The following is a 23,166-nucleotide window of genomic DNA, read 5'->3' as shown; positions in this document are numbered from 1 at the left end:
TGATACAAGTGTAATAGTCTGGGAACCAAAATGACATTAATCCCTTGTTAAAATGGGAGTATTAAGGTGCCTCAATAATTGGTGCCTTGATGGTACCTCAATGACATGGATTACCATGTCAATTAAAATACTTTACACATCAAATATTGTATAACGTATTTTACCTTTTTCCCTTTTTCTTTTTTCCTTTTTCTTTTTTCTGCAGTTCATCAGACCTCTTTTCTTTGCACAATTCTTTCCTTTTAGTGGCTTATAAACCTTACTTTTCTTTGCTTAAAAAAAAAAAAAAAAAAAAAAGTAAGCCCATGTTAAGAATTGCTTAAAAGCACCAGTGTTGATTATGTAATTATCTACTTAGTAGATACTTGATTTTTAAATGAATTGGTTATCATGGTGAAAATTGACCAGGACTATTGTATTTCTATAAACTTAGTTCATCTTTGGTTTACCATCTGTTTTAATTGTGCTTGGGATTGGTCCACGGTGTTGCAAATTTGAATAAAGAAGGTGGAAAGTGTTGGATTGAGTGGTGATGGTAACATCAAGTGTGACACTCAATGTTTTCGGTTTTGCTTTCTTTAATATGTCGGCCTCATTGTTTTTGTGTGTGCAATTTGTAAAGATTTTCAATTTACAGAGCCTATTATACTCTTGTTTAGATCTACCCTCCTACAAAGTATTGACTTTTACGTATATCGAGTCATTGACTTGCATGAAGAAGCATTATATAGTGTCTTTAGACTGCTGCTTTCATATAAGATCCTGGTTATTGAATCTGATACAACCTTATTTCTCATCCTGGTGCTTGAAAAGCATAAGCAGTTGGCTAAGTACAACCTGAGGCAGCTCACATCACCCAAGCCATAAGAATTTGTTAGATCAGTCAGTCGAGCTTGGAGTTCATATATAACCTTAAAATGTAATGCAAGCAATCTGTGATAGTTAGATAACAGAAATGATCTGGGTTTTCAAATAGGTAGAGGGAAATGTCACGTGAGAGAGAGAAAAGCTTATGAGAGAGAGAGAGAGAGGTAGAGAGAGAATCTTTAACTTTGAATTCTCAAGACAATTGTCTAAATCCTAACAAGGTATATGAAATTTCTCATCTGTAAAGACAACAATAGTGATCAATGAAGGAAAGAATGAAGCACACTGGAAGAAAAACTCAAACCAATCCTTCTCTATTCCAAATTACAGAAGAGAGGCTTTGTATAACTCAAACTCTTAAACAGAGAAACTCCTTGTCAACTCAATTAAGCATTTGTAGGCTTGTACAACTTCTCCACCATCTTCCTATATTCTGCAAGTGACGAGGAAACATTATTTAGACACTTCTTATTAAGAACAAAATATTTGAAAATTAGTAACATAAATAAATAAGTAAAAGGAAACCCAATATTACCTTCTTGATTGCTCCAAAGTGTTGCTGCTTGGGTGTTCAAAGGTGAGCTTATATTTGGTTCTGTAATTCAAATAAAAAACTGAAATTCAGCAAGTGTTCAAAAATATCGAGAAAGGGCTAATAGCTCCATGATTGAAGTTGGTGTTTACTCAGAACCAGAGGTAAAGGAAAATAGTTAAGTGATTACCTCCAAGCAGACTCTGGATGGATAAGAGTATGGTTCTCACATCATAAGCAGATGACCATTTATCCTACAATTTATTCAAAGAAAAATTTCCATCATATGCAAAAAGAAGTGAAATAATTGCCAACATATTGAATTGAAATTCTAGATGATACTATGGTAGTACAAGTACCTGAAGAATATCCAAGCAAATGTTGCCATAGACATCCACATTGGGGTGAAAGCAGCCAGTCTCAAATTTGACCTTTGGAGATTTGAATGGATAATCATTTGGAAAGGAAAGGGATAGTCTATACTCTGTTCCTTCAAAAACTGTATCTTTGCTTCCAGTGATTGTCCCTTTCCAGCAGAATATGTTGTCTTCTACAGGGAAGGCAGATATCCCAGAGTCCCCACTCATCTAAAATTCAATATTGAAGAAACAAAATCATTAGGAAAACCCAAAATAACCAAACAGCCAGATAACCCCAACAAAAAAATTATTAGGAAAATTGGGTACTTCTAAGGCAACCCAACTTAGTTGAGACTTAAGGGTTTCTGGGAAAGAAACATGTCTTGGTTTTAGTCAATCAAAATTCTCGGGATCCAAAAAGAAAAATGAGTCGTAGTGCTTACCATTAATGCCATCAGTTCAGATTGCAGCCTGTTTTGTGAACACATAAAACACAAACAACAATAACAAAAGATTAGAATCCTTGAAAACCTCCTATTATCAAAATAAACAAAGAAAAGTTAACGAAGCCGAAAGAAAGTATTGAACTAGATGATCTGAGAAAGAGACCGCAAACAAAACCCAAGTTTTTGTTTTGACGAAAAGAAAAAATTTGTTGCAAGAAAAAAAAAAAAAACCCAGAAAACCACATAACCAAGAAAGCAAAACAAAAAACCAAAACCCCAAAAATAGCCCATCTACCTCTCCAAGATGTATCAGTAATGGACATTAAGTGAAATAAGATAAAGATTGCACCTTTTTAGAACAGACTGAGAGTCAACGGTCTTTGCCGGAGGCTGAGATTTCTTTAAGGGAGCAGTGGCTGCGGCCACTCTCATGTTATCTTGGTCAACAGCAGCCATATCTGTTTTCCTCTCTTTCTTCTTATTAATGGGTACTTGTTTCCCAAAAACACAGTTAGAGATTCAAAGCCAAAATCAGAAAGTGTAGGGAGACTTAGGTTTCAAAACGCAGGGTGAGAGAGAGTGAGATTGAGAGGAAAAAAAGGGTGAGAGAGAGAGAGAGAGATAGAGAGAGAGACTGGAAGAGATGACTGATGACTGAGAGTTTGGTTTAAAACGTTGTGAGTTTGAGTTAGACGACGTCGTAGAGAGGGGGTTTGGTAGGGTATTTTGAGGTATTCAAAATTTTTGAACGTTGGAACAGCGGTGGCAACGGCTAGTTGTTTCCTTCAGCTAAAATGCGCCCCCCCCCCCCCCACCCACCCACCCACCCACCCAATTTTTTCTCTCTCTTCTGGCAACGGCTAGTGGTCCCACAATTATTTCACAAGTGGCACTTTAGTCCTTCAACTATTAATCTATTATTTTAATTTTTGGGGTCTTCGAAAAAGTGACGCTTTTGTCTATTCCATTAAAACCGTTAAATATTCCGTCAAATATATAAAGGTTTTTTTCAGTAATAGTCCCTTAACTATTTTACGAGTGACACTTTGGTCATTCAATTAATTGTTTTTAATTTCTAAAGTCCTCAAACTTTTCCATTTGTTTCATTTTAGTCTATTCCCATCACTTTTTTTTTAGCATTCATTTAAATTTTTGACATGGTAATTGTGGGTCCCACAAATAAATAGCTTACATGGATAAAAGCATAATAAAAAAATTTAATACTTTAAAAAGTAAAGTAAATTATTTTAAAGTCTATTTTACAACCCTTAATGATAAACAAACTCACCTAAAAATTTGCAATGATAAATAGATCCACTTTATACAAATAAAGCCTACGTTATGTCTATTCCATGTTTTTGGCTCCGAGTGCTCGGTAGGGTTTTTTTTTTTTTTTAACTAGGAAAATTGCCACTATGCGACATGCAACAGTGGCAATTAATAACACTATAACAAGGGTGTTTTTGCAATTCAAATAACTACTATCGCACAGTGGCAATCATTGTCACTGCCTGACAATGACAATTGTTGAGCGCTCGGCTCATTAAAGTGAACCGATCTGTCACCGTGTTTTTGCAGGTGGGTCGGCCGATCATAGGGTTTTTCGTTTTGGACTTAAAAAAAAAAAAAAAAAAAAGCCTAAAAAGTAATATTAAAATCAAATGATATAACAAAAGAAAAAAAAAAACAATAACCAATTTATGAAACTTAGAGCGATATAATCGAGAGAAAGAGAGAGAGAGAGAGGAGGATGGAGAGGGAGGGTCCGTCGGTGACGGAATGGGTGGGTGCGTGGTGGGAGGGTGATATGGTGGTTGTGTTATTTTAATTTTTTTTAATATTACTTTTTAAAGTTTTTAATCTTTTTTATTATGGTTAATTTTAGGAAAATGACTCAAACTTAGGTGTCGGAGCTAGATCAGAACTCTTCTTGAAAAAGTATATCCGTCAGGACTACTACTTTACTTAAGTCTCAAATGAGACTATTCCATTAAATTCATTAATACTTTCCGTTAAAAATATTAAAATATTATTTTTTCACTATTAAAATATTTATAAAAAACAAACACTAAAAGACTAAAATTAATAAAAATGAAAAAAACTGAAAGAAGAAAATATACAAAAAAATATTTATACTTATTTTTTCCGTTAACAATTATAATATTTCTTCTTCTTTAATTTGTTTTTATTTTTTCTTCTTTTAGTTTTTATTTTTTATTAATTTTATTATTTTAGTGTTATTTTTTAAATTTTTATAAATATTTTAATAGTGAAAAATAATATTTTAATATTTTTAACGAAAAATGTTAACGAATTTGACAGAATAACCTCATTTGACGCTTAAGTGAAGTACTAGTCATGACAGATGCACTTTTGAATGGGAAGTCTTGATCTGACTCCGACACGCAAGTTGGAGTTCTTTCCTCAAATTTTCCCTTTTTATTACGCTTTTATCCATGTAAGCATTTATTTGTGGGACCCACAATTGTCATGTTAGCAATTTACACGGAATATTAACAAAGTGATCGGAATAGACCAAAATGAGACAAATATATGGAAAAGTTTGAGGACCCTAAAAATTTAAAAAATTAATTAAAGGACAAAAGTGTCACTCTTTGAAAAAAAAAAAAAAAAAAACTTTATATATTGACGAAATGGACCAAAGTGTCACTCGTGGAAAAGTTCAAGGACCCTAGAAATTAAAAAAATAGTTGAAGGACCAAAGTGTCATTCGTAGAATAGTTGAAGGACCACTGCTGGAATTAACCCAATAAATAAATAAAAAAGTGTTGAGCGCTCGGCTCATTAAAAAGCATATCGGCTCATCAACGCAATTTTGCAGGTAGGCCAGCCTATCATGGTATTTTTGTTTATGGAATTATAGAAAAAAGCCAAAAAAAAGTGTTGCCCTCGGTGAAGATTAAAAAGCGTCGCATTTTTGTCCTTACGATTATGGAACAACTTCCACTTTTTTTTGTTAAGAACAATTTTCACTTTGTCAAAGTTGGAAATCAATTCTCTTTTGAGTATTGTTGAGAGATTGTTAGTGTCTTCTGGTACTTTAGTATTAATTAATGATAAATATGTAAATTCTACACTCCTCAATGTTAAATCAATGCACTTTAGTTTGTAATATTAAAAAGATTCACCAATTTTCTATAAATAATAAACTCACATTATAAGTGGAGGCGTCAATTCTACAGCGTTGACCCACTCCAAAGTGTCCTATATTATTTTGAGCAAATTACAATTTAGTATCTCAACTTTACATGTTGTTTCAACTTATTACCTCAACTTTGAAAACTTGCAAAAAAGTACCTCAACTTTCATTTTGTGTTAAAATAGTTACTCCGTTAGTTTAATCTGTCAAATAAACCGTTATCTACTGACGTGACAGAGGTATTTTCATCTTTTTATTCAAATTTTAAAAATAATAATATTTTTAAAAGGTCCATTGACTTTAGGTACCAAATTATAATATTTTTTCATTTCAACTACTAAAACATTTATGTCATTTCACTTTAGGTACTAAATTTCAGTTTAGGTACCAACTTTAAAAAATATGGTTATATCGAACTGTGACTGTCTAACAGTCATAACTTTTTTATTGATTTATTGTTTTTTCAATATTTGCAAGGCTTAAACTTTAATATTTAATCTTTGGATTATAGGACTTCATCCCCCAAACCTAAATCAAAAGTATGAAACCCTTAAAAATTTTGATTTTTTATAAATTTTAAATAGTCACAACTGTGACTGTTCGACAATTACAACTGTAACTGTTCGACAGTCACAACCGTATAACAAACTGATTTGTGACCTAATCCAAAATATTTTACTCTAGGTTAGTACCTAAACTAAAAAAATTAGTGTCTTGCTGCTTTATTAAAAAACTATTGATATTTGGTATTTAATCCTAATTTTCTAATTTTTAAAAACTTTTGAATAAACTTTTTTTAAAAAAGATTACAACTTTTAAAAATTAGAAAAAAAAAAAAAAAACAAAGAAATTGGGGGGGGGGGGTCGGGGGTTTAGGTAAGCGGTGAGGGGGGGCTGGGTTGGGTTGGGTAAGGTGGGGAAAGGGGCGACGAGACTGGGGGTGGGTCGGGCATGGAGAGGGGGGATGATGGCTGCGGCGAGCTGGGATGGCTGGGGGAAGGCTGGGTAGGGGCGGGGAGGGGAGGGACTGGGGCTGGGGGGATGAGTGTACGACGGAGCTGGAGCTGGAGCTGGGGTTGGGGGAGGAGGTGCAAAGGGGGCTGGGGGTTGGGGTGCGACGGCGCTGGGGCTGGGGGAGGGGGTGGGTCGAGCAGGGAGAAGGGGAGGGGGAAGGGGAAGGGGTGAGGCTGGAGGGAGGGGGAGCGATGGGGCTGGGGGAGGTGGTGGGTCTGGCAGGGAGAGGGAGAGGGGGAGGGGGAGGGGGAGGGGGTGGGGTGGGAGGGAGGATGGGTCGGGCAGGGGGGCGGGGAGGGGCTGAGGGAGGGGACTGGGTAAGGGGGATGGGAAAAAAAGTTTAAGAAATTTTGTTAAGAAATTTTAAAAATATTAAGAAATTTAAGAAATTTTTTTACTCAAAAGTTTTTTAAAGTATTATTATTTTTTAAATTTAAAGAAAAAGATGAAAATATCTCTACCACGTCAGCAGATAACGGTTTATTTGACAGAAAAACTAACGGAGGTACTACTTTGACACAAAATGAAAGTTGATGTACTTTTTTGCAAGTTTTCAAAGTTTGGGTACTAAATTGAAACAACATGTAAAATTGAGATTCTAAATTGTAATTTGCTCTATTATTTTTGTGTACTGAAAGATAATCATTGTTTGATAGTAACAACTATTATTACTGATTGATAGTGTCAAAACAATAACAATTGTTACTGTTGAAATTATGGTTGATGTGTCTCCATAAGCTTGAATTTTGTGTTTTATGTTAATTTATTAAATTTTGACATGTTTATGTAAGATAAAGTCAAAAAGTACTTGTAAGTATCAGTTTTATGCGATCTTTTGATAGTCACTGTGCATCATCATGTTTATGCACAAAAAAAAAAACTCGAAAGAACACAATAAAACATCAAAAAGAAAAGCTATAACTATGTTGGGGATTGCATTATCATCTATAACTATATTGTAAAACATGGGGGGAAAAAAAAGAAAAAAAAGGGCACCAAATGCTCAACTCATTAAAGTGGACTAGCTCATCATCATGTTTTTGCAGGTGGGTTGCCCTATCAAGCTATTTTTGAGTTTAGGCCTTACAAAAAAAATCACGATAACACCTCATTCAGAATTTAGAGGTTTGTCGAAATGTGAATAAGGCTGTAAATCAGCTCGATAGTTTGAGTTCAACTCCTATTCAACTATTTTGGGCTTGTAAAAGAAATGAGTCTAGCTAAAAAAAATATTAGGTCCATTAGAAAAATGAGCCAAGCTTGAGTATTATATTAGGTATACTCGGCTTGTAAAGGACGTAAGTTACTCGTATATTTTATGAGACAACTCGAGTTTGGTTTGAGCTTTACTTGTTTGCTAAAACTTGTCACATAATGGTTAGATATTTTAATTTTATAATTAATATATTAAAATAAAATATATGCCCTTTGTCATTAAGTAGAGTCAAACTTAAGTTCGAGTTTGTTTGAAAAATGAGGCAAGCAAAGCCAAGCATAAGCTCGAATTCGTTCCACAAACGTTAGGCCGAACTGAACTTAGAGTGGAAAAAAGGAAACGAGCTGAGCTTGAACATAACTCGTTGACGACGTTGAGCTTCATTCGAGTTTGAGCCGACCTCGAACTCAATAAATATATTCAAACCGAGTTCGAGCAATTATTATTATTATTTTGCTCACCCTTTACTGGCAGATATTTTCCAACTAATTCATTGGGTTCGAATTTTTGTCAATTTCAATTTGACAAAAATAAAAAAGTTAGTAATTAAATTTGTGCAAACTATTTAAAACCCCCAAGTTTGAACTTGGTTATTTATAAACCTCCACCCTTAATAAAACTATTTTCCAACCCCCTATTGGACATTTAATCTCTCCCAAAACCCCCTAGTCAACTAATAGTTTGACCCATATTTTTTTAATGTTCCAGTTTTACCCTTTTTTAATTTATCCCATTGATTATAACACAATAGGGGTTAGAATCACTCAACTCACTCAGACTCTCTCTCTGTCTCTTTGAGTTCTGTACGTTCTCTCTCTCTCTCTCTCTCTCTCTCTCTCTCTCTCTCCGCGTGGCTGTCCCCGGTGCTTGCTCCGTCGTCCGGCGATGGTTGCCGGCGATACCAGTCTCGATCTTCTCGTCTCTCCTCTCTCTTCCTCCCCCTGTATTCCACTCGCCATGAAAGCTAGCGTACACACCGAATCGGGTCTAGGCAGACCCGAGCTCCCTCGCCGGAGATCCGCCAGTTCCGGCGACGAAGAGGTGTCGGACCGTCATGGATGGCTTCCTCTCGTCGTCCTAAGTCCACTGGTGCCCTCAGAAGATTTGGACGACCCCTAAGTCTGCCGTTTCGAAGGAGAGAAGCCGGCGACATCCTCGCCGGCGATCTCTGTTTTCCGGCATCCATTTCCGTCGAGTCAGGTACTAATATTCTTCTCCTCATTGTACTCTTCAATTCTATGTGTTTGGATTGGACCAATTGTTGATGAATCAAAAAACCCCAAATCGAACCTCATTGTGTGTTGTTGTAACTGTGTATTGTTGTAAATGTGTGTTGCTCCAAAAATGTTTGAGTTCTGTGTTCTGTGTTTTGTGTTCTGTGTTTTAGTTTACATTTATTGATTAAACAGTTTCAGTTCGTGAAACAGTTTCAGCTCGTGAAACATGAGTTTTAAATGAATTTTGAATGAAATTATGGTTCTGAAATATGATGAATCAAATTTGCAGGTAGAAACAGATCGAGGCAATGGCGGCTGTCGTTTACTCATCGCGCGTGAGGTGATCGGACGACGTTGTATTGTTGGCTACTCCTCTCATCTCAATGACTTGTTGTATTGTTGGTTTTTTTTTATAAGGTTGCTGTGTTCTTTTTAGTGAAACGGAATTCAGTAAAGATGTAACTGTTTTAGTGAAGTGTAATTGTTTTAGTAAAGGTGTAATTGTTTTTTAATTAAGGTGTAATTGCATTTTAGTCGAGGTGTAATTGTTTCATCACTTAATTTAGTTTCAGTAAGTGAATTCATAACTGAATTCTTCAATTTAGTGTAACTGAATTTCTGAAATTCAGTTTCAGTGTAATTGAATTCTTGAAATTCAATTTCAGTGTAACTGAATTTTTGAAATTCAGTTTTAGTGTAATGAAATTCAATTTCAGTGTTTGATTTTAGTTTTAGTAAAATATTGAGTTTTAGCAAAAACTTCAATTCCAAAAAAAAAAAAACAGTTTCACCAAAATACAGTTACAGTGACGTCAGCATGTGTCAGCATGCGTCAGCGCGCGTCAGCATGCGTCAGAAGAGTAATTTAGGATTATAAGTTTTAGGGGGTTTTGAAAGAGTTTCTAGATGGGTGGGGGTTTAGACAAATTTTTTTGGTGAGTAGGGTGTTTAAAATTAGGCACTAATTAAATTTCAAGACATTTGGTTCAAACATATTTATCGGAAAGCTAATTCATCTTATTTTAAAGACTTTAGACGAGGTTTGAATATTCCTCATCTTTTTGCGCATTCCTTTCCTTGTACTGTGCTCGATCGATGTCGACGTGATGCCACGAGGTGGTTCTCAGCACGGTTGTCGTTATTAGTTTTATTTTCTCTCAACAAATTAAAAATGTGAAATTATACTCTTCTTTCGTAAAATTATTGTGCAAAGATAATAAGGAAAATAACTGCTGCGCTCTGTAAGTAAGTCTCTCTCACACAATCAAAGTTTCACATTTTGTTGAAAACATATCTGGGTTTTTGCTTCTCTGTTTGTCTTCTATTTTTGAATTACCTGGTGACACATTTGGGTGGACAACATATCTGCGTGCTGTTGTTTTGTTGTCTTTAATAATTGTGGTTCAACTAAGAGTAAAATTTGTATATGTTTATTGTTTTGTTTCTCAGTTATTTTTGTGATCGATGGACTTATATGATATTTGATTCATTGCCATCTATGCCCAGTGCCCATTTTGATCAAGCTTTTTCTTTTATTTTTGCTTTGTTTTGTTTTGTTTTTTGTTTTGTCTTTCTGGGGTTGTTCTTTAGCTTATTTCTGTTTCAACTTTCAAAGCTATCAATTATTTGACGAGAACCCATTTAGATATTTGCTGAAAGGGGACATTCTAATCCCTGTAATCTGGTATGCATATGTTGTTCAGGTACTTATTTAGGTTATGAGAATTTTTTTCCTAGAATACCATATTTTGTTTTCTTTGTTGGCTTATTCGCATAAATGTCCCTTGAAAGTAACTTTTATTCTCACTTTGTCCTCTTAAAGTTTAATCTTCTCACTCTACCCGCTTAAAGTTTAATCTTCTCACTTTACCCTCCGAACTTTATAAACTCTTTCAGTAAGTCATATTCTTTCAAATCCGACAATGACTCCGTCAAAAAAGCTGATGTGTCGCTCATCCACGTAAGCGACACGTCGGATTTTTTAACGGAGCCATTGATGGACTTGACGGAATATTGGATTTGTAAAGTTTGGGGGGCAAAGTGAGAAGATTCAAGTTTAAAGGGGTAAAGTGAGAATGCAAGGTACTTTCAAAGGACATTTGTGCGAATAAGCCTTTTTTGTTTGATTAGGATGAGTAAGATATAACTTTGTTTGTATCCTTCGCTAGCGTATAATTTTTATTTTATGTTTTCCTTTCGTATGATTTGATTTCAAAAGGATTATTTCAGACTAATAATGGGTTCAAAAGCAAAGAGAAGAATTGTCACAGAGAATGGGGATGCTGGAGAGGACTTGGTTCTCGCTACATTGATTGGGAATGGAGATGACCTGGGTCCTATTGTCAGGCATGCATTTGAGACGGGGAAGCCAGAATCACTCCTCCACCAACTCAAGCATGTTGTCAAAAAGAAGGAAGTTGAAATTGAGGAGCTCTGTAAGACTCACTATGAGGAATTCATTCGTGCAGTTGATGAACTTCGTGGTGTGTTGGTTGATGCCGAAGACCTAAAAGGCGAGCTCTCTAGTGATAACTTTAAGTTGCAAGAGGTTGGGAGTTCTTTGTTGATTAAACTTGAGGAGCTTCTTGAATCTTTTTCAGTAAAAAAGAATGTTACTGAAGCTATCAAAATGTCCAAAAACTGCGTACAGGTGTTGGAGCTCTGTGTCAAGTTTAATAAATACATATCTGAAGGCCAGTTTTACCCGGCATTGAAAACTTTGGATCTGATTGAGAAAAATTATTTGCAGAATATTCCTGTCAGGGCACTTAGAAAGATTATAGAGAAGAGAATTCCGGTGATTAAATTGCACATTGAGAAGAAAGTAACTAGTCAATTCAATGAATGGCTGGTTCACATAAGGAGTTCTGCAAAGGATATTGGCCAAACGGCAATAGGTCATGCTGCATCTGCGCGCCAGAGGAATGAAGAAATGGCCGAACGCCAAAGGAAAGCTGAGGAACAAAATGTTTCAGGGTCGGGAGATTTTGCATATACTTTAGATGTTGAAGAAATATATGAAGAATCTGTTTTGAAGGTTGACCTAACTCCTCTATATAGGGCATATCACATCCAAACTTGCCTTGGAATTCAAGAGAAGTTCTGGGAATATTACTATAGAAATAGATTGTTGCAGCTTAATTCAGACTTACAGATTTCTTCAGCACAGCCTTTTGTTGAATCCTATCAAACATTTTTGGCTCAAATTGCAGGATACTTCATAGTGGAGGAGCGGGTGCTGAGGACTGCTGGGGGCCTATTGTTGGCTGAGCAAGTTGAAACAATGTGGGAAACAACAATAGCGAAAATGAAATCTCTGTTAGAGGGGCAGTTCTCACAAATGAATTCCGCAACCCATCTTCTCTTGGTGAAGGATTATGTGACTCTTCTTTGCTCTACTCTTAGACAATATGGGTATGAAGTGGGAGCACTTCTTGAGACGCTTGACAAGAGCCGAGACAAATACCACGAGCTTCTTTCGGAAGAGTGTCGTAAACAAATTTCTAATGTTATTGCCAATGACACCTATGAGCAGATGGTCTTGAAAAAGGACACTGACTATGAAAATAATGTCTTGTCATTTAATCTCCAGACGTCAGATATAATATCAGCTTTCCCATACATTGCACCATTCTCCGCCACAGTACCTGATGCCTGCCGAATTGTTAGATCATTCATCAAAGGATCCGTTGATTTCTTGTCTCATGGGGCACATACTAATTCTTATGATCTTGTGAAGAAGTATTTGGACAAACTGTTGATTGATGTGTTAAATGAGGTGATACTTAATACAATTCAAAGTGGTAACATTGGTGTCTCTCAAGCCATGCAGATTGCTGCAAACCTAGCCGTACTTGAAAGAGCTTGTGACTTTTTTATTCGACATGCAGCTCAACTATGTGGGATCCCAATCCGGTCAGTTGAGAGGCCTCAAGCTTGTTTAACTGCTAAGGTGGTTCTAAAGACTTCAAGGGATGAAGCTTATCTTGCTTTGCTGAATTTGGTAAACACCAAGTTGGATGAGTTCATGGCACTTACACAAAATATCAATTGGACTTCAGAGGAACCAGTGCAGAATGGAAATGAGTATATGAATGAAGTTGTTATTTACCTCGACACTCTTTTGTCCACAGCACAACAAGTTTTACCTTTGGATGCTTTGTACAAGGTCGGGAGCGGGGCTCTTGATCACATTTCCAACTCTATAGTATCGGCTTTTCTTAGTGATATCATCAAGAGGTTCAATGCTAATGCAGTTATGGGTATCAACTATGATTTGAAGATGTTGGAGTCTTTTGCAGATGAGAGGTTTCATAGTACTGGCTTGAGCAAAATTTACAAAGAAGGTAGTTTTAGAGGTTGGTTGATAGAAGCACGACAATTGATAAACCTTTTGTTGAGCAGTCAGCCAGAGAACTTCATGAATCCTGTTATAAGGGAGAGAAACTACAATGCTTTGGATTATAAAAAAGTGGCTACTATCTGTGAGAAATTCAAGGATTCTCCTGATGGGATTTTTGGGAGCCTTTCAAACAGGAATACCAAGCAAAGTTCCCGTAAGAAATCAATGGACATGCTTAAGAAAAGATTGAAAGACTTCAACTGAGACTTGAAACGTCTTTCTTCCTTCTTCATTAGAATTAGGAGCTTCGTTTTTTATCCCCCTTGATTATTAATATAATTCTTTGCCATTGTTGCCTCTTGTTTCTGTTTAGGATGAATGGGATTCTTTATTTTTTTTCCTGCTAATTTGTGTTCATATAATAAAGTTTCTGCACAATCCTTCTCCTATTCAGTTGAAGTTTTTCTTTTTATTATTGTAACAATGATTTTACTTTCCATAGTAGCAAATGTGTCCAATATGACTTTCCCTAACCTTAGACTCTTGGTAGTTGTTGTGCACAGACTTTGGTTTATTTTCGTGTATGAAGATCTATATATGGTGCCATCAGTTTCTGTCATACTTCAAGATATCTATATTTCTTTTGACACAATGTAACCTGGTGTTTGCAAGAAATGTTCTGTGTTTTTTTCTTGGATCCATTATTAGTCTAGGTAGATAAGCACAGTGCAGTTTACGAGTGTTGAAGGGTTGGACGCTCAAGTTACAGGAGAGGATCAAGGGACCAAAATCAGAAATTTTAAGATCTGTTTTCTCAAAAGTCACAAACTAAACCAATGGGCATCAACTCCTCTACAAAGGAGATCTTTTTACTTTTCTCCAAGTCCTACATGCGGTCAGTTCCCTGGTATACAGCCCAAAGGCAGTCAGTTTCATCTTTTCACATTCTCACTGTCACATTTGTTAATTTACAGAAACAACTCAGAATTTCACTGTTACAAACAGAAACCCAGTCACTCACTATTAGGAGTGCAGCTTGACAAGTCGGGATACCCTTTCAAAGAAGATAGGGCACATGGTTGTGCTGAACATAATGGCACCCTTCATCCATTCTGGTGCTACCCTCTCAAATGTCCCCAAGGATAATGCACGGTACAGAAGTTCTGCTTCCCCAGCAGCTCTGTTCACCCATGTAAGACTGAAGGAGTAACCTATTACAACCATATATAATCATCAACTTTGATATTAAGTTGAAAGAGATTAATAGAAACAGGAAAATATGCGAAGAAGATTTCATAACTGCCATAATCAAATATCAAGACAGATCCCCTAAGTGCAACACCCTAAATAGTTGGGGGTCATCTTGGATGATTATATAGGAGCCTAGGAGGTTATGTCAATTCAGAACTGATACATGGACCTTTATCTACAAGCCTACATCTGATCTTCAATTGTAATCTAATCAAAATGATAAATGAACACTGACACAAAAAACTAAACCTACAATTGCAATCCTAATCTTGAAAACATCCTTCCCCTTGATAATTTGTGGGTTTAGTTTCACTAGAAACAAAACAGTTGTTACATCAGTTTATCTACTCAGCTTCTCCTTTTCTGGGTGGAACAATTGTTTAATTATAAGTCTGTAGAAGGATAGAAAAGACTATCATATTTAGCAATTCCAAGACATCAGCTGCACTTAAATGGTCTCACAAGCACATCTGATCCTAAATCATTTGCAGGCTTGATTGCATTAATAGCAAGCCAATCCTGATTTGTCAAGTTGCGGCTTGGCTCATTAGCAGCTCTGACTCAATTCCAGTATCCAACTGTCCATGCTACCTTCGAGAAGTGTTAACTAAACCTAGGTAGTTATCGATTCATGGTTCAATCCTATAGATGACCCTTTTGATATATTGTCATTCCTTAAAAACAAAACAAAAAAAACCCTTGAGCTTATTAAAGTAATTATAGGATCTATGGCAAGTGGCAAAACAATAGAATCTTAACAGAGTAAAACAGATAAACAGTCAAAAAATTTGAGAGAAATATTAACAAAAACAGTTTCAAAACTGAAATGTTGAACTGTAGATCTTTTCTCATATTCTAAGGATTACCACTTGATGGATGCACAGCTGAAATGCAAAATTCTTCAGTTTGATCAACAGTGGAGAACTTTATGCCCACCAGGTACTCAACAAGCACTTGAAAAAGGCAGTTAGCTGGGCCAGTCTGATTTATACTGCTCCCTGGAAACCACATATAGCCCATAAAATAACTTATACCTTATGAATAAGTAAAATAGAAGAAACTTCAAATTTAGACACAGACCTGATCCTTCAAAAGTTTTAAAGCATGGTGGCTGAAAGTTTACATTAGTCAGAGAAGAAGGAGAAGCCAATAAGTTTCTGCTAAAAATACATACTCAGATAGAATTTTCAGAAATACCTTCTGAACACCTACAAGAGCCTCCCTAGACACAGCTTCCTTGTGCAAGTCTTGTGCAGACTCTCTTAATATTTCATCATCTTGATGACTGCTAGAAGGCATAACCAAATCCCCTGTCTCAGACCCAGAATGCCTCCTTCGCTTATTTGTCTTCCTTCTCAGTGAACTATTGTCGACTCCTGCAACTTGACCACCACCAGGCATACACAGTTCTCTGTTGTCTGTTTTGCTATCCTTCAATCCACTCAAAATTCCCACCTGTTGTAACTTTTGGAGCCTCTCTACTTCTTCAGAAAGTTCTTTATCTGCCATTAATTTGAGCCATCAATAAACAGAAAGAGGTATTGGATGATAGATGTGAAGGCTTAGGCAAAGTAAACTACAGAGGATCTTAAATGTGGCACAATGGTAAGAAAATGGTGATCTCTGTTGAATACATTTAGAAAGACTAATTCCTAGTGCCAAAAGTTGGACTGCAGGTGGCCATAACATTTTAATACACTACTTAAGATTATCAGAGGAAGTAGGATGAGTATTCCGAAAGATTATTAAAATGATCTGCCCTCAAGAAAGAACCAGTTAAAAAAAAGTGACCTATTCATAGAAAACAGTCCCCCACAAGTTCAACTATTCCTAACAATTTCACTATAAAGAAATAGCTACCAGTTTGAACATGAACTCTCATTCAGTTCATTTTAGTCTTCAATCTTATTAAATCCAGGTAAATGGTAGCCTGGGTATCCTGAACTAAGTTGCAAGTGGCAAGTTCAACATGAACTTGAGCACCAACATTCCACATGTTTAATAATAAAAACCCATATTTTCTATTATTCTTTCTAACAACTACATGCCAAATTTGTGTTCATGAATTTTCCAAAATGCAAATATAGGCATCACCAAGATCACATTCCATAATTTACATGAACAGATAATTCCTATAAAACTCATCCTTAGAACAGACAAAGAAACTCAAGGACCCAGATGCTTTCACATGGATTATAACAGTTAACAGGCATCATTAATTAGATAAAACAGTGTTGACTTACTCTTTTGATTCTCTTCCATTAAAAGCTTCTGGTACTCGGAACATTGTTCATCTTTGGTGGACCTGCAATTAATGCAACATATGTTTTAAGAGCCTGTTATTTAGGCTATAATAAAGGTTGAATAATTGGAATTACAATGGAATTTAGAATTGCATGCCTAATAGAAGCCACTTCACTTCTCAGGTCATTAACTTGTGAATGCAACCTCTCATTTTCAGTTTTCAAGTGTTGTATTAACTCCTCTGCAGCTGCAACAGAGAAAATATTCAACAAAGTTGGGTCAGAGAGAAGCACTAAAGTTCGAGCCTTAGTTGTGGCACATACTAATGCAAAAAAATGTGAAAATGAGATGAAAAATAATGATAAAAACAAATTGTAAGGTGGAGAAAAAAAATATATACCAGAGACATAATTCAAGAACTTTACTTCTTGATCTTTATTAAGCTGATCCAACTCCGACAATTTCTTTGTCTGACATAGCATAGAATAACAACCACCATTAATTAAACAAAGAAAGCTGATACAATGGATTAGATTAAAGATAAATTCGAAATTTAAAATGTCTAAGGTATATAGGTTCGTATCCACATGTTCAAAATCAACCCAAAATTCAGAAATAAGAAAAAAAAAAAAATTAAAATTTACTTTCCATTTCCTTAACCTGAAATTTTCCTCAGAAAGATAATAGAATAACAACCATCACCAATTAAACAAACAACGCTGATACAATGGATTAGATTAAACAGAAATTTAAAATTTAAAATGTTTGTAGCGTGTAGGTTTGCATATGTTCAAAATCAACTCAAAATTCATAAATATGAAAAAAAAAAAAAAATTACTTTCCATTTCCTTAACCTCAAATTTTCCTGAGAAACCCTAATAGCAAAATTCAAATTTAATATACAATCGAAAAAGGGAGCACCAAAAATAATAAAAATAAATGCGAAAGAGCACTAGGATACCTTGAGTTTTGTGTACTTGTCGTAGAGTTCCGAGTAGAGAGTCTCCATCTGCAAACAAAATGTAAAAAAAAAAGTAAAGAAGAAATTAGCTACATCTTTCAGATTATATGGTAATTTGCAAAGCTAAAGACATTTTTCAGAAGCCCTAAACGGAAATCGAAATGCGGAGGCCTCTAAGAGGTGCAAACCCTAACCCTAATAGTTCTACTTGTAAACTGTATATGGAGGACGATTTTTGTGATATTCAGGTCGTGGTGGTGGTGGTGTGTAAATAAAGATGCGTAGAGAGAACAGAGACCAAGGAAGTGATGGAAGGAAATTGTCTGTCAAGGTAAGATTGACATTTGCTACGCTACTACGAATGATAAATTTATAGTACAAGAAAATTGTCTGTTAAGGTAAAACTCACTTACAAGTCACAGCCATGTGGATGAGTTCAAGTTTACAATGATGGATTTATAGTACAAAATAATAATAAAGATGAAGTCACAACCCATTTGAGCACTGCAAATTCTGAGTAGTAGTTGGGACTTAGGTGGGATTTTGGGCTCTAAAGTCTAGACTTATAGGTGTTGTAGTAAACTCCAGCATTCAACATCCTCCAACTTAGCATACGTGCTAAAAAGAGAACTACGCACATAGAACTACAAAATCGAACTAAATCGAACTAGAAATAAAACAAACCATAGAAGAAATGCACAGAACCAACAATTTGTACCCTTCAAAAGAGCAAATAATAAGAGAGCAGTGTAACACAAGCAGCAAGAGAATTGTCAAAACAGAGCAAGAAGGTCGCAGCCACAGAAACAAAATCAAACCAAAAGAAAAAAAATCATCTGAAACTCAAAAGATCTCATTCCCAAATTCACAGGAGAAAAAGAATGAACAAATCACCAAAAATGCAAGATTAAAATGAATAATCATTAAAAACCCATCACACATCTCATTCCCAAAATCGTAGGACAAAAATCTAGGGCAAAAATAAACGAGTTTACCTTCTAGTACCTCTATGGGTGAGACGAGAGAAGACAAGGCGGGAAACTGGAATGAATGAATTTCAAAAAGGAAAGATGGAGATAGTGGGTTCAGTGAGCTTAAGACCGGAGAGCAGCGCGAGAAAGTGTGAGAAAATAAATTATAAATCCGGTCTCCGTTGTTTATAAAATATTTCGATATAAAAGCAAAGGTTAATTTGTGTAAAATTTTAGGGTTATTTCATATTTAGTACTTAAACTTTGACCCTTGTCTTAATGTGGTACCTAAACTTTTATTTGTCCCAATTGAGCACCTAAACTTTTATTTTGTGTCTAATAGGTACCAAAATGAATTTTTGTTAAAATTGTCAATAAAAATTAAGGACAATATAGTCAAAGTATATTTTAATTATTTTTTTTATATGTTTAAAATTATTAAAAAAAAACACACAACAAACAAAAAAAATTAAAAATTAAAATGAAAATATAAATTTTTTGAAGTGACTATATTGCCCCTAACTTTTGTTGATAATTTTAACAGAAATTCATTTTGGTACCTATTAGACACAAAATAAAAGTTTAGGTACTCAATTGGGACAAATAAAAGTTTAGGTACCACATTAAGACACTGGTCAAAGTTCAGGTACTAAATATGAAAAAAAAACCCAAAATTTTAATTTTGAACTTAATTGTAAATTGTAATAAGGGATTAATGTCATTCTACTTCTCAGATTATTACATTTTCATCCGTTTGTTTAACAGACTTCTAATTTGAAAAATTAAATACCTGTTTGGTATCCTACAATCCTACTCAAATTTTTTTCAAAAATTAAGATTTTTTTTTAATGTAAGTTTTCAAAATCAATTTTTAAAATTTGAAAACTTGTTTGGTATGAAATTTGAAAATAATTTTTAAATTTTAAAAATGATGGAAACTAAGGGAAAAGAAAGTGTAAAAAAAAAAAACGATGTTTTATCGTTTAAAAAGATGCCTATTTTTAAATTTTTTTTCCTAAAAACTGTTTTTGAAAATGGTCTACCAAACATGTTTTTTTGTTTTTGAAAACAAAAACAAATTGGTTTATGAATAAGATACCAAACAAGCCCTAAGGACTTTGACTTTTTCAATTTTTGCCAATTGAAGATATTCCGTCAATTTACATATTTTTCATCCAAAGCTTCATTGATGGAGGGATGATCAACCCAAATTTAGCGGGAAATGAAGGAGGGGAAAATAATAAGATCTAAATGGAATGAACCATTTTGCCCTCAAAAAGGACCCTACGTGATTGACACATAATGTTATACAAACAGAAATTTGGATGAAAAATGTGTAAATTGACGGACGAACCTCACTTGGCAAAATTAAAAAAAGTTAGAGTCCTTAATTTTTCAAATTAGAAGTCTATGGAATAAACTGATATAAGCTAGTGTAATAATCTGAAGAGCAAAATGACATTAATCCCTTATAATAAAATATAAACTATGAAGACTTTAATGAAAAAAATTGATATAACGGACACCCAAGTGAAACTAGGAATAGACTACGAGGACCATATTGATTATTTACCCCAAAAAAAAAAATAGCGCTTTCAGGGCCTTCAGGCCCACACCAAATTCCAAGAGAAATTTGGAAAATTAATCTATTTTTGTTTCTATTAAAGACTTTTAACATTTTTTAAAAGATATACATATAAATTTGACCATCAAGTAATGCATGAGCTTCTCTCGAGAAGTGTTCGAACACCCCTCGAGTAATATAGGAGTTTGAAACCGCATTCAATACTCGATAAACCAAATTTAATATTTGAGTAAAATAAACAAATCATATATATAAAATCATGAACTAAAACATAATTTAAACTTGGCTTCTTGAATAACTTGGCCAAAAAAAAAATTTGGCTTCTCGAATAACTAAGTATGGAATAACTTATTTAAATTCTCAACACTACAAAAAATATGAGTAAAGCACACCCTCATTGGTGGCATAAAATGGGGTGGCAATTAGGCAATAGGGGCTGAAGTGTCTCGATTTTAACAAAAATGGGTGTCAATTGGGTAATAGGAACTGAAGTTCCCAATTGACACCTCATTTTGTGCCACTAAAAAAGGGTGTGCTTTGCTCACATTTCTTGTAGTGCAAGTTAGTTCTAGCTTTACTAAAACCTTGAAAATCATCAAAATATAGATATATAGCTTGCAAAAATTAGAATACCTTATTTTCATTTTTGTGAATCGATATAACGACCATGCATAATTAGATAAATATAGTTTGTCCAAAGAAACCATGATATGAAATCTAAAGACATGAAAAAACAAAATTTGAAATTTCTATCTATTTTAATAATTCATGCATTGAAACCTCGAAAAATAATCGTCACACATAAGTTGAACTCCTTAAAATTTAAATAGAATATTTCTAAAATCATGTATCGCCAAACTCATAATTTATTTATTTTCATGCAAAAATGTAACTCAACATGTCAATCACTTGATTTAAAACAATTTCATGAGTGCATAAGATCTAAAAATTTAAGCACAACCATTAAATCATCATGCAAGATCCTAAGATAATACTTCTCAAAACTATAAGGCTAAAAAAATTATTCAAAAATACTTATATATTCTTTTCCATAAACGAATTTCTCAAGTTTAATGATTATGAAAATGTTTCATTTAATTTCTTAGAATAAATAACTATGAAAGAAATCTCAATTTAAATAAGCTTAATTATGAAAATCATTGAAAAACCAAAGTCCAACTCATTGTACGAGCATGCTATGCTCGATCTTCCTCAGAATCATTTTGAACGTCGTGATAAGCGATGTCGTCTATACAATATATAAAACAATCGGTTTAGACTCACTCCAAATATACAAATTAAAAGTGAGCATGAGGCCTAATCGTCTCACCCAAACTTATAGATTTCCAAAATAATATTGGCATGTAAATTGAGGCGTTCATTATCCGAAATGGCATGATTATCGATAACATATATCGATAGATGTCGTATAACTTATAATTCCTAAGAAAACCTTTATCATGCGTTACGTCCAAACATTCCGAAATATTATAATCCGTCTAAGCATGCAACTCATTGTTTTAAACACACTCAATAATCTTTGGTAACGTTCGGTTAAACAATTATTCTCTAATTTATGATTAAAAAAAACCCTATTTAAATCCAATTCCTTTTCGAATATTCCAACTCACCAACACATTTTAATTCATCACATAAATCGAAATAAAGGTGTGGGTTATACCTCCATCACAATTCCGTTCAAAAGTCAATTTTGTATCGAAAAAAGTTTCCAATCACGGTTCCATTTATATTTTGATTTCTCTGAGCAACTTTATTAACATATTCAAATTGAACAATTGACTTGTTAGAAGTCTAAAAATGGACTAAAAGCTAGCCAAGGTCGGGGTGGTCGTGAGGCGGGCTCAACCACCATGGTGGCCTCACCCAATTTCACATATCCTCACAGTTTTGGGTTGGGGTGGACCTCTAGATGTCCCTAGGGATCGGAAATTGCCCAAAAACCACCTAGGGCCAACAGATTCAGCAAACCTGCGTGGCTCTATATGCCCAAATTGGAAACTAGCTTTCAAAATACCAAGTTTATACATGATCGGTGATATGAGTTTTGAAGCCCAAGAAATAAGAGAAGAATTGTGGCGGAAGCCATAACCTTCTCGACGTTGATTCGCCTTGTGTGGTGGTCGGCGAAGTGTGAGACCGGCTTGCGGAGGACTAGCTAGCCGAATGACAGTGGTCTCGCCCAGAATGGTGGCAAAACGGATAGAACGAGTATGTGATTCAGGGGGGGTCGAGTCCACTTATATATAGCCCTCTTCAAATTACCAAAATGCCCCTCCAGTACTTTAAACTCTCATAATTTTGGGACATAACTCGGATTCGCGATCCATTTTCACCAACGCACCCGTGGACTCGAGCTCTATCTAACCATGCCAAAATTAGAGCTTAAATATTTATTTTTCAATTATATCCTTTGAAAAATCCAAACTTTTCTATTAAGGACATTTGCATCCAAATTGTTAAGATCGAATTTCACCATTAGCGTCCGAAAAATGTTCCGTAGAATTCTATGGACTCCTATTTTTCAACAACTTCAATTTCAACAAATTCCAAGTCCTCTAAAAATATTTTAATTTCCACCAATATATGCCACATATTCAAAATAACTCAAATAACCTTAATTAACTAATTAATGCTTAAAATTCAAAGTAAATTGAATAAATTCTAGGGAATCACCAAACATTCAATTTATCTTGAATAAATTCCGCAAATCTTCAAAATTTCTCATTGTTTCCAAATTAATTTAGAAAAAATTTATGGGGTTACATAACCCACTTTCATGTTAGGGCTTTTTAATTAAGTCTAAACTAAATAAAATTTGGATCAAGTTGTTACACATCATGTAAATCGATCATGAAACAAAATTATATAGTGTACGTATGTAGATAGAATAAGTCAAACTTGATGGGATCGAGGATATGCAAAATTTATTCAATAAATGTAATATTATGATTTTCTTTTTCTTTTCTATTTAAGAAGATTA

General features: G+C 34.7%; 3 protein-coding genes across 5 annotated transcripts; 1 reads left to right on the top strand and 2 right to left on the bottom strand.

Moving 5' to 3' along the window:
- Positions 1 to 1,213: 1,213 nt before the first annotated feature.
- Positions 1,214 to 2,789, bottom strand: LOC147277441 (ubiquitin-conjugating enzyme E2 19-like). Its single transcript, XM_086254408.1, has 6 exons — positions 2,554 to 2,789; positions 2,202 to 2,229; positions 1,759 to 1,986; positions 1,590 to 1,653; positions 1,403 to 1,462; positions 1,214 to 1,300 (listed from the first exon to the last, which is right to left on the bottom strand). The coding sequence occupies exons 1-6, from the start codon at positions 2,658 to 2,660 to the stop codon at positions 1,254 to 1,256; spliced, it is 534 nt and encodes a 177-aa protein (XP_086110534.1). The 5' UTR covers positions 2,661 to 2,789; the 3' UTR covers positions 1,214 to 1,253.
- An 8,258-nt stretch (positions 2,790 to 11,047) lies between these two features.
- On the top strand, positions 11,048 to 13,417 carry LOC147277440 (exocyst complex component SEC15A-like). The gene has a single exon (XM_086254845.1). It carries the CDS (start codon positions 11,048 to 11,050, stop codon positions 13,415 to 13,417), a length of 2,370 nt encoding a protein of 789 aa, XP_086110971.1.
- Positions 13,418 to 13,850: 433 nt separating this feature from the next.
- LOC147277439 (uncharacterized) lies at positions 13,851 to 18,736 on the bottom strand. Of its 3 annotated transcripts, XM_086254847.1 has the most exons (10): positions 18,605 to 18,736; positions 17,610 to 17,657; positions 17,049 to 17,118; positions 16,805 to 16,895; positions 16,648 to 16,709; positions 15,602 to 15,906; positions 15,485 to 15,515; positions 15,271 to 15,402; positions 14,175 to 14,364; positions 13,851 to 14,057 (listed from the first exon to the last, which is right to left on the bottom strand). In XM_086254847.1, the coding sequence occupies exons 2-9, from the start codon at positions 17,655 to 17,657 to the stop codon at positions 14,177 to 14,179; spliced, it is 927 nt and encodes a 308-aa protein (XP_086110973.1). In that variant the 5' UTR covers positions 18,605 to 18,736; the 3' UTR covers positions 13,851 to 14,057; positions 14,175 to 14,176. The 3 variants fall into 3 exon arrangements, with proteins under 3 accessions (XP_086110973.1, XP_086110972.1, XP_086110974.1); XM_086254846.1 differs by having other exon boundaries at positions 13,851 to 14,364; XM_086254848.1 differs by having other exon boundaries at positions 13,851 to 14,364; positions 18,615 to 18,706.
- Between the last annotated feature and the right edge of the window lie 4,430 nt (positions 18,737 to 23,166).

The sequence above is a fragment of the Dryas octopetala genome, chromosome 8 (assembly GCF_963921425.1).
Source record: "Dryas octopetala chromosome 8, drDryOcto1.1, whole genome shotgun sequence".
Lineage (NCBI taxonomy): Eukaryota > Viridiplantae > Streptophyta > Magnoliopsida > Rosales > Rosaceae > Dryas > Dryas octopetala.
Note: the sequence above shows the minus strand (reverse complement) of the source record. Positions and strands in the feature narration are given on the sequence as shown.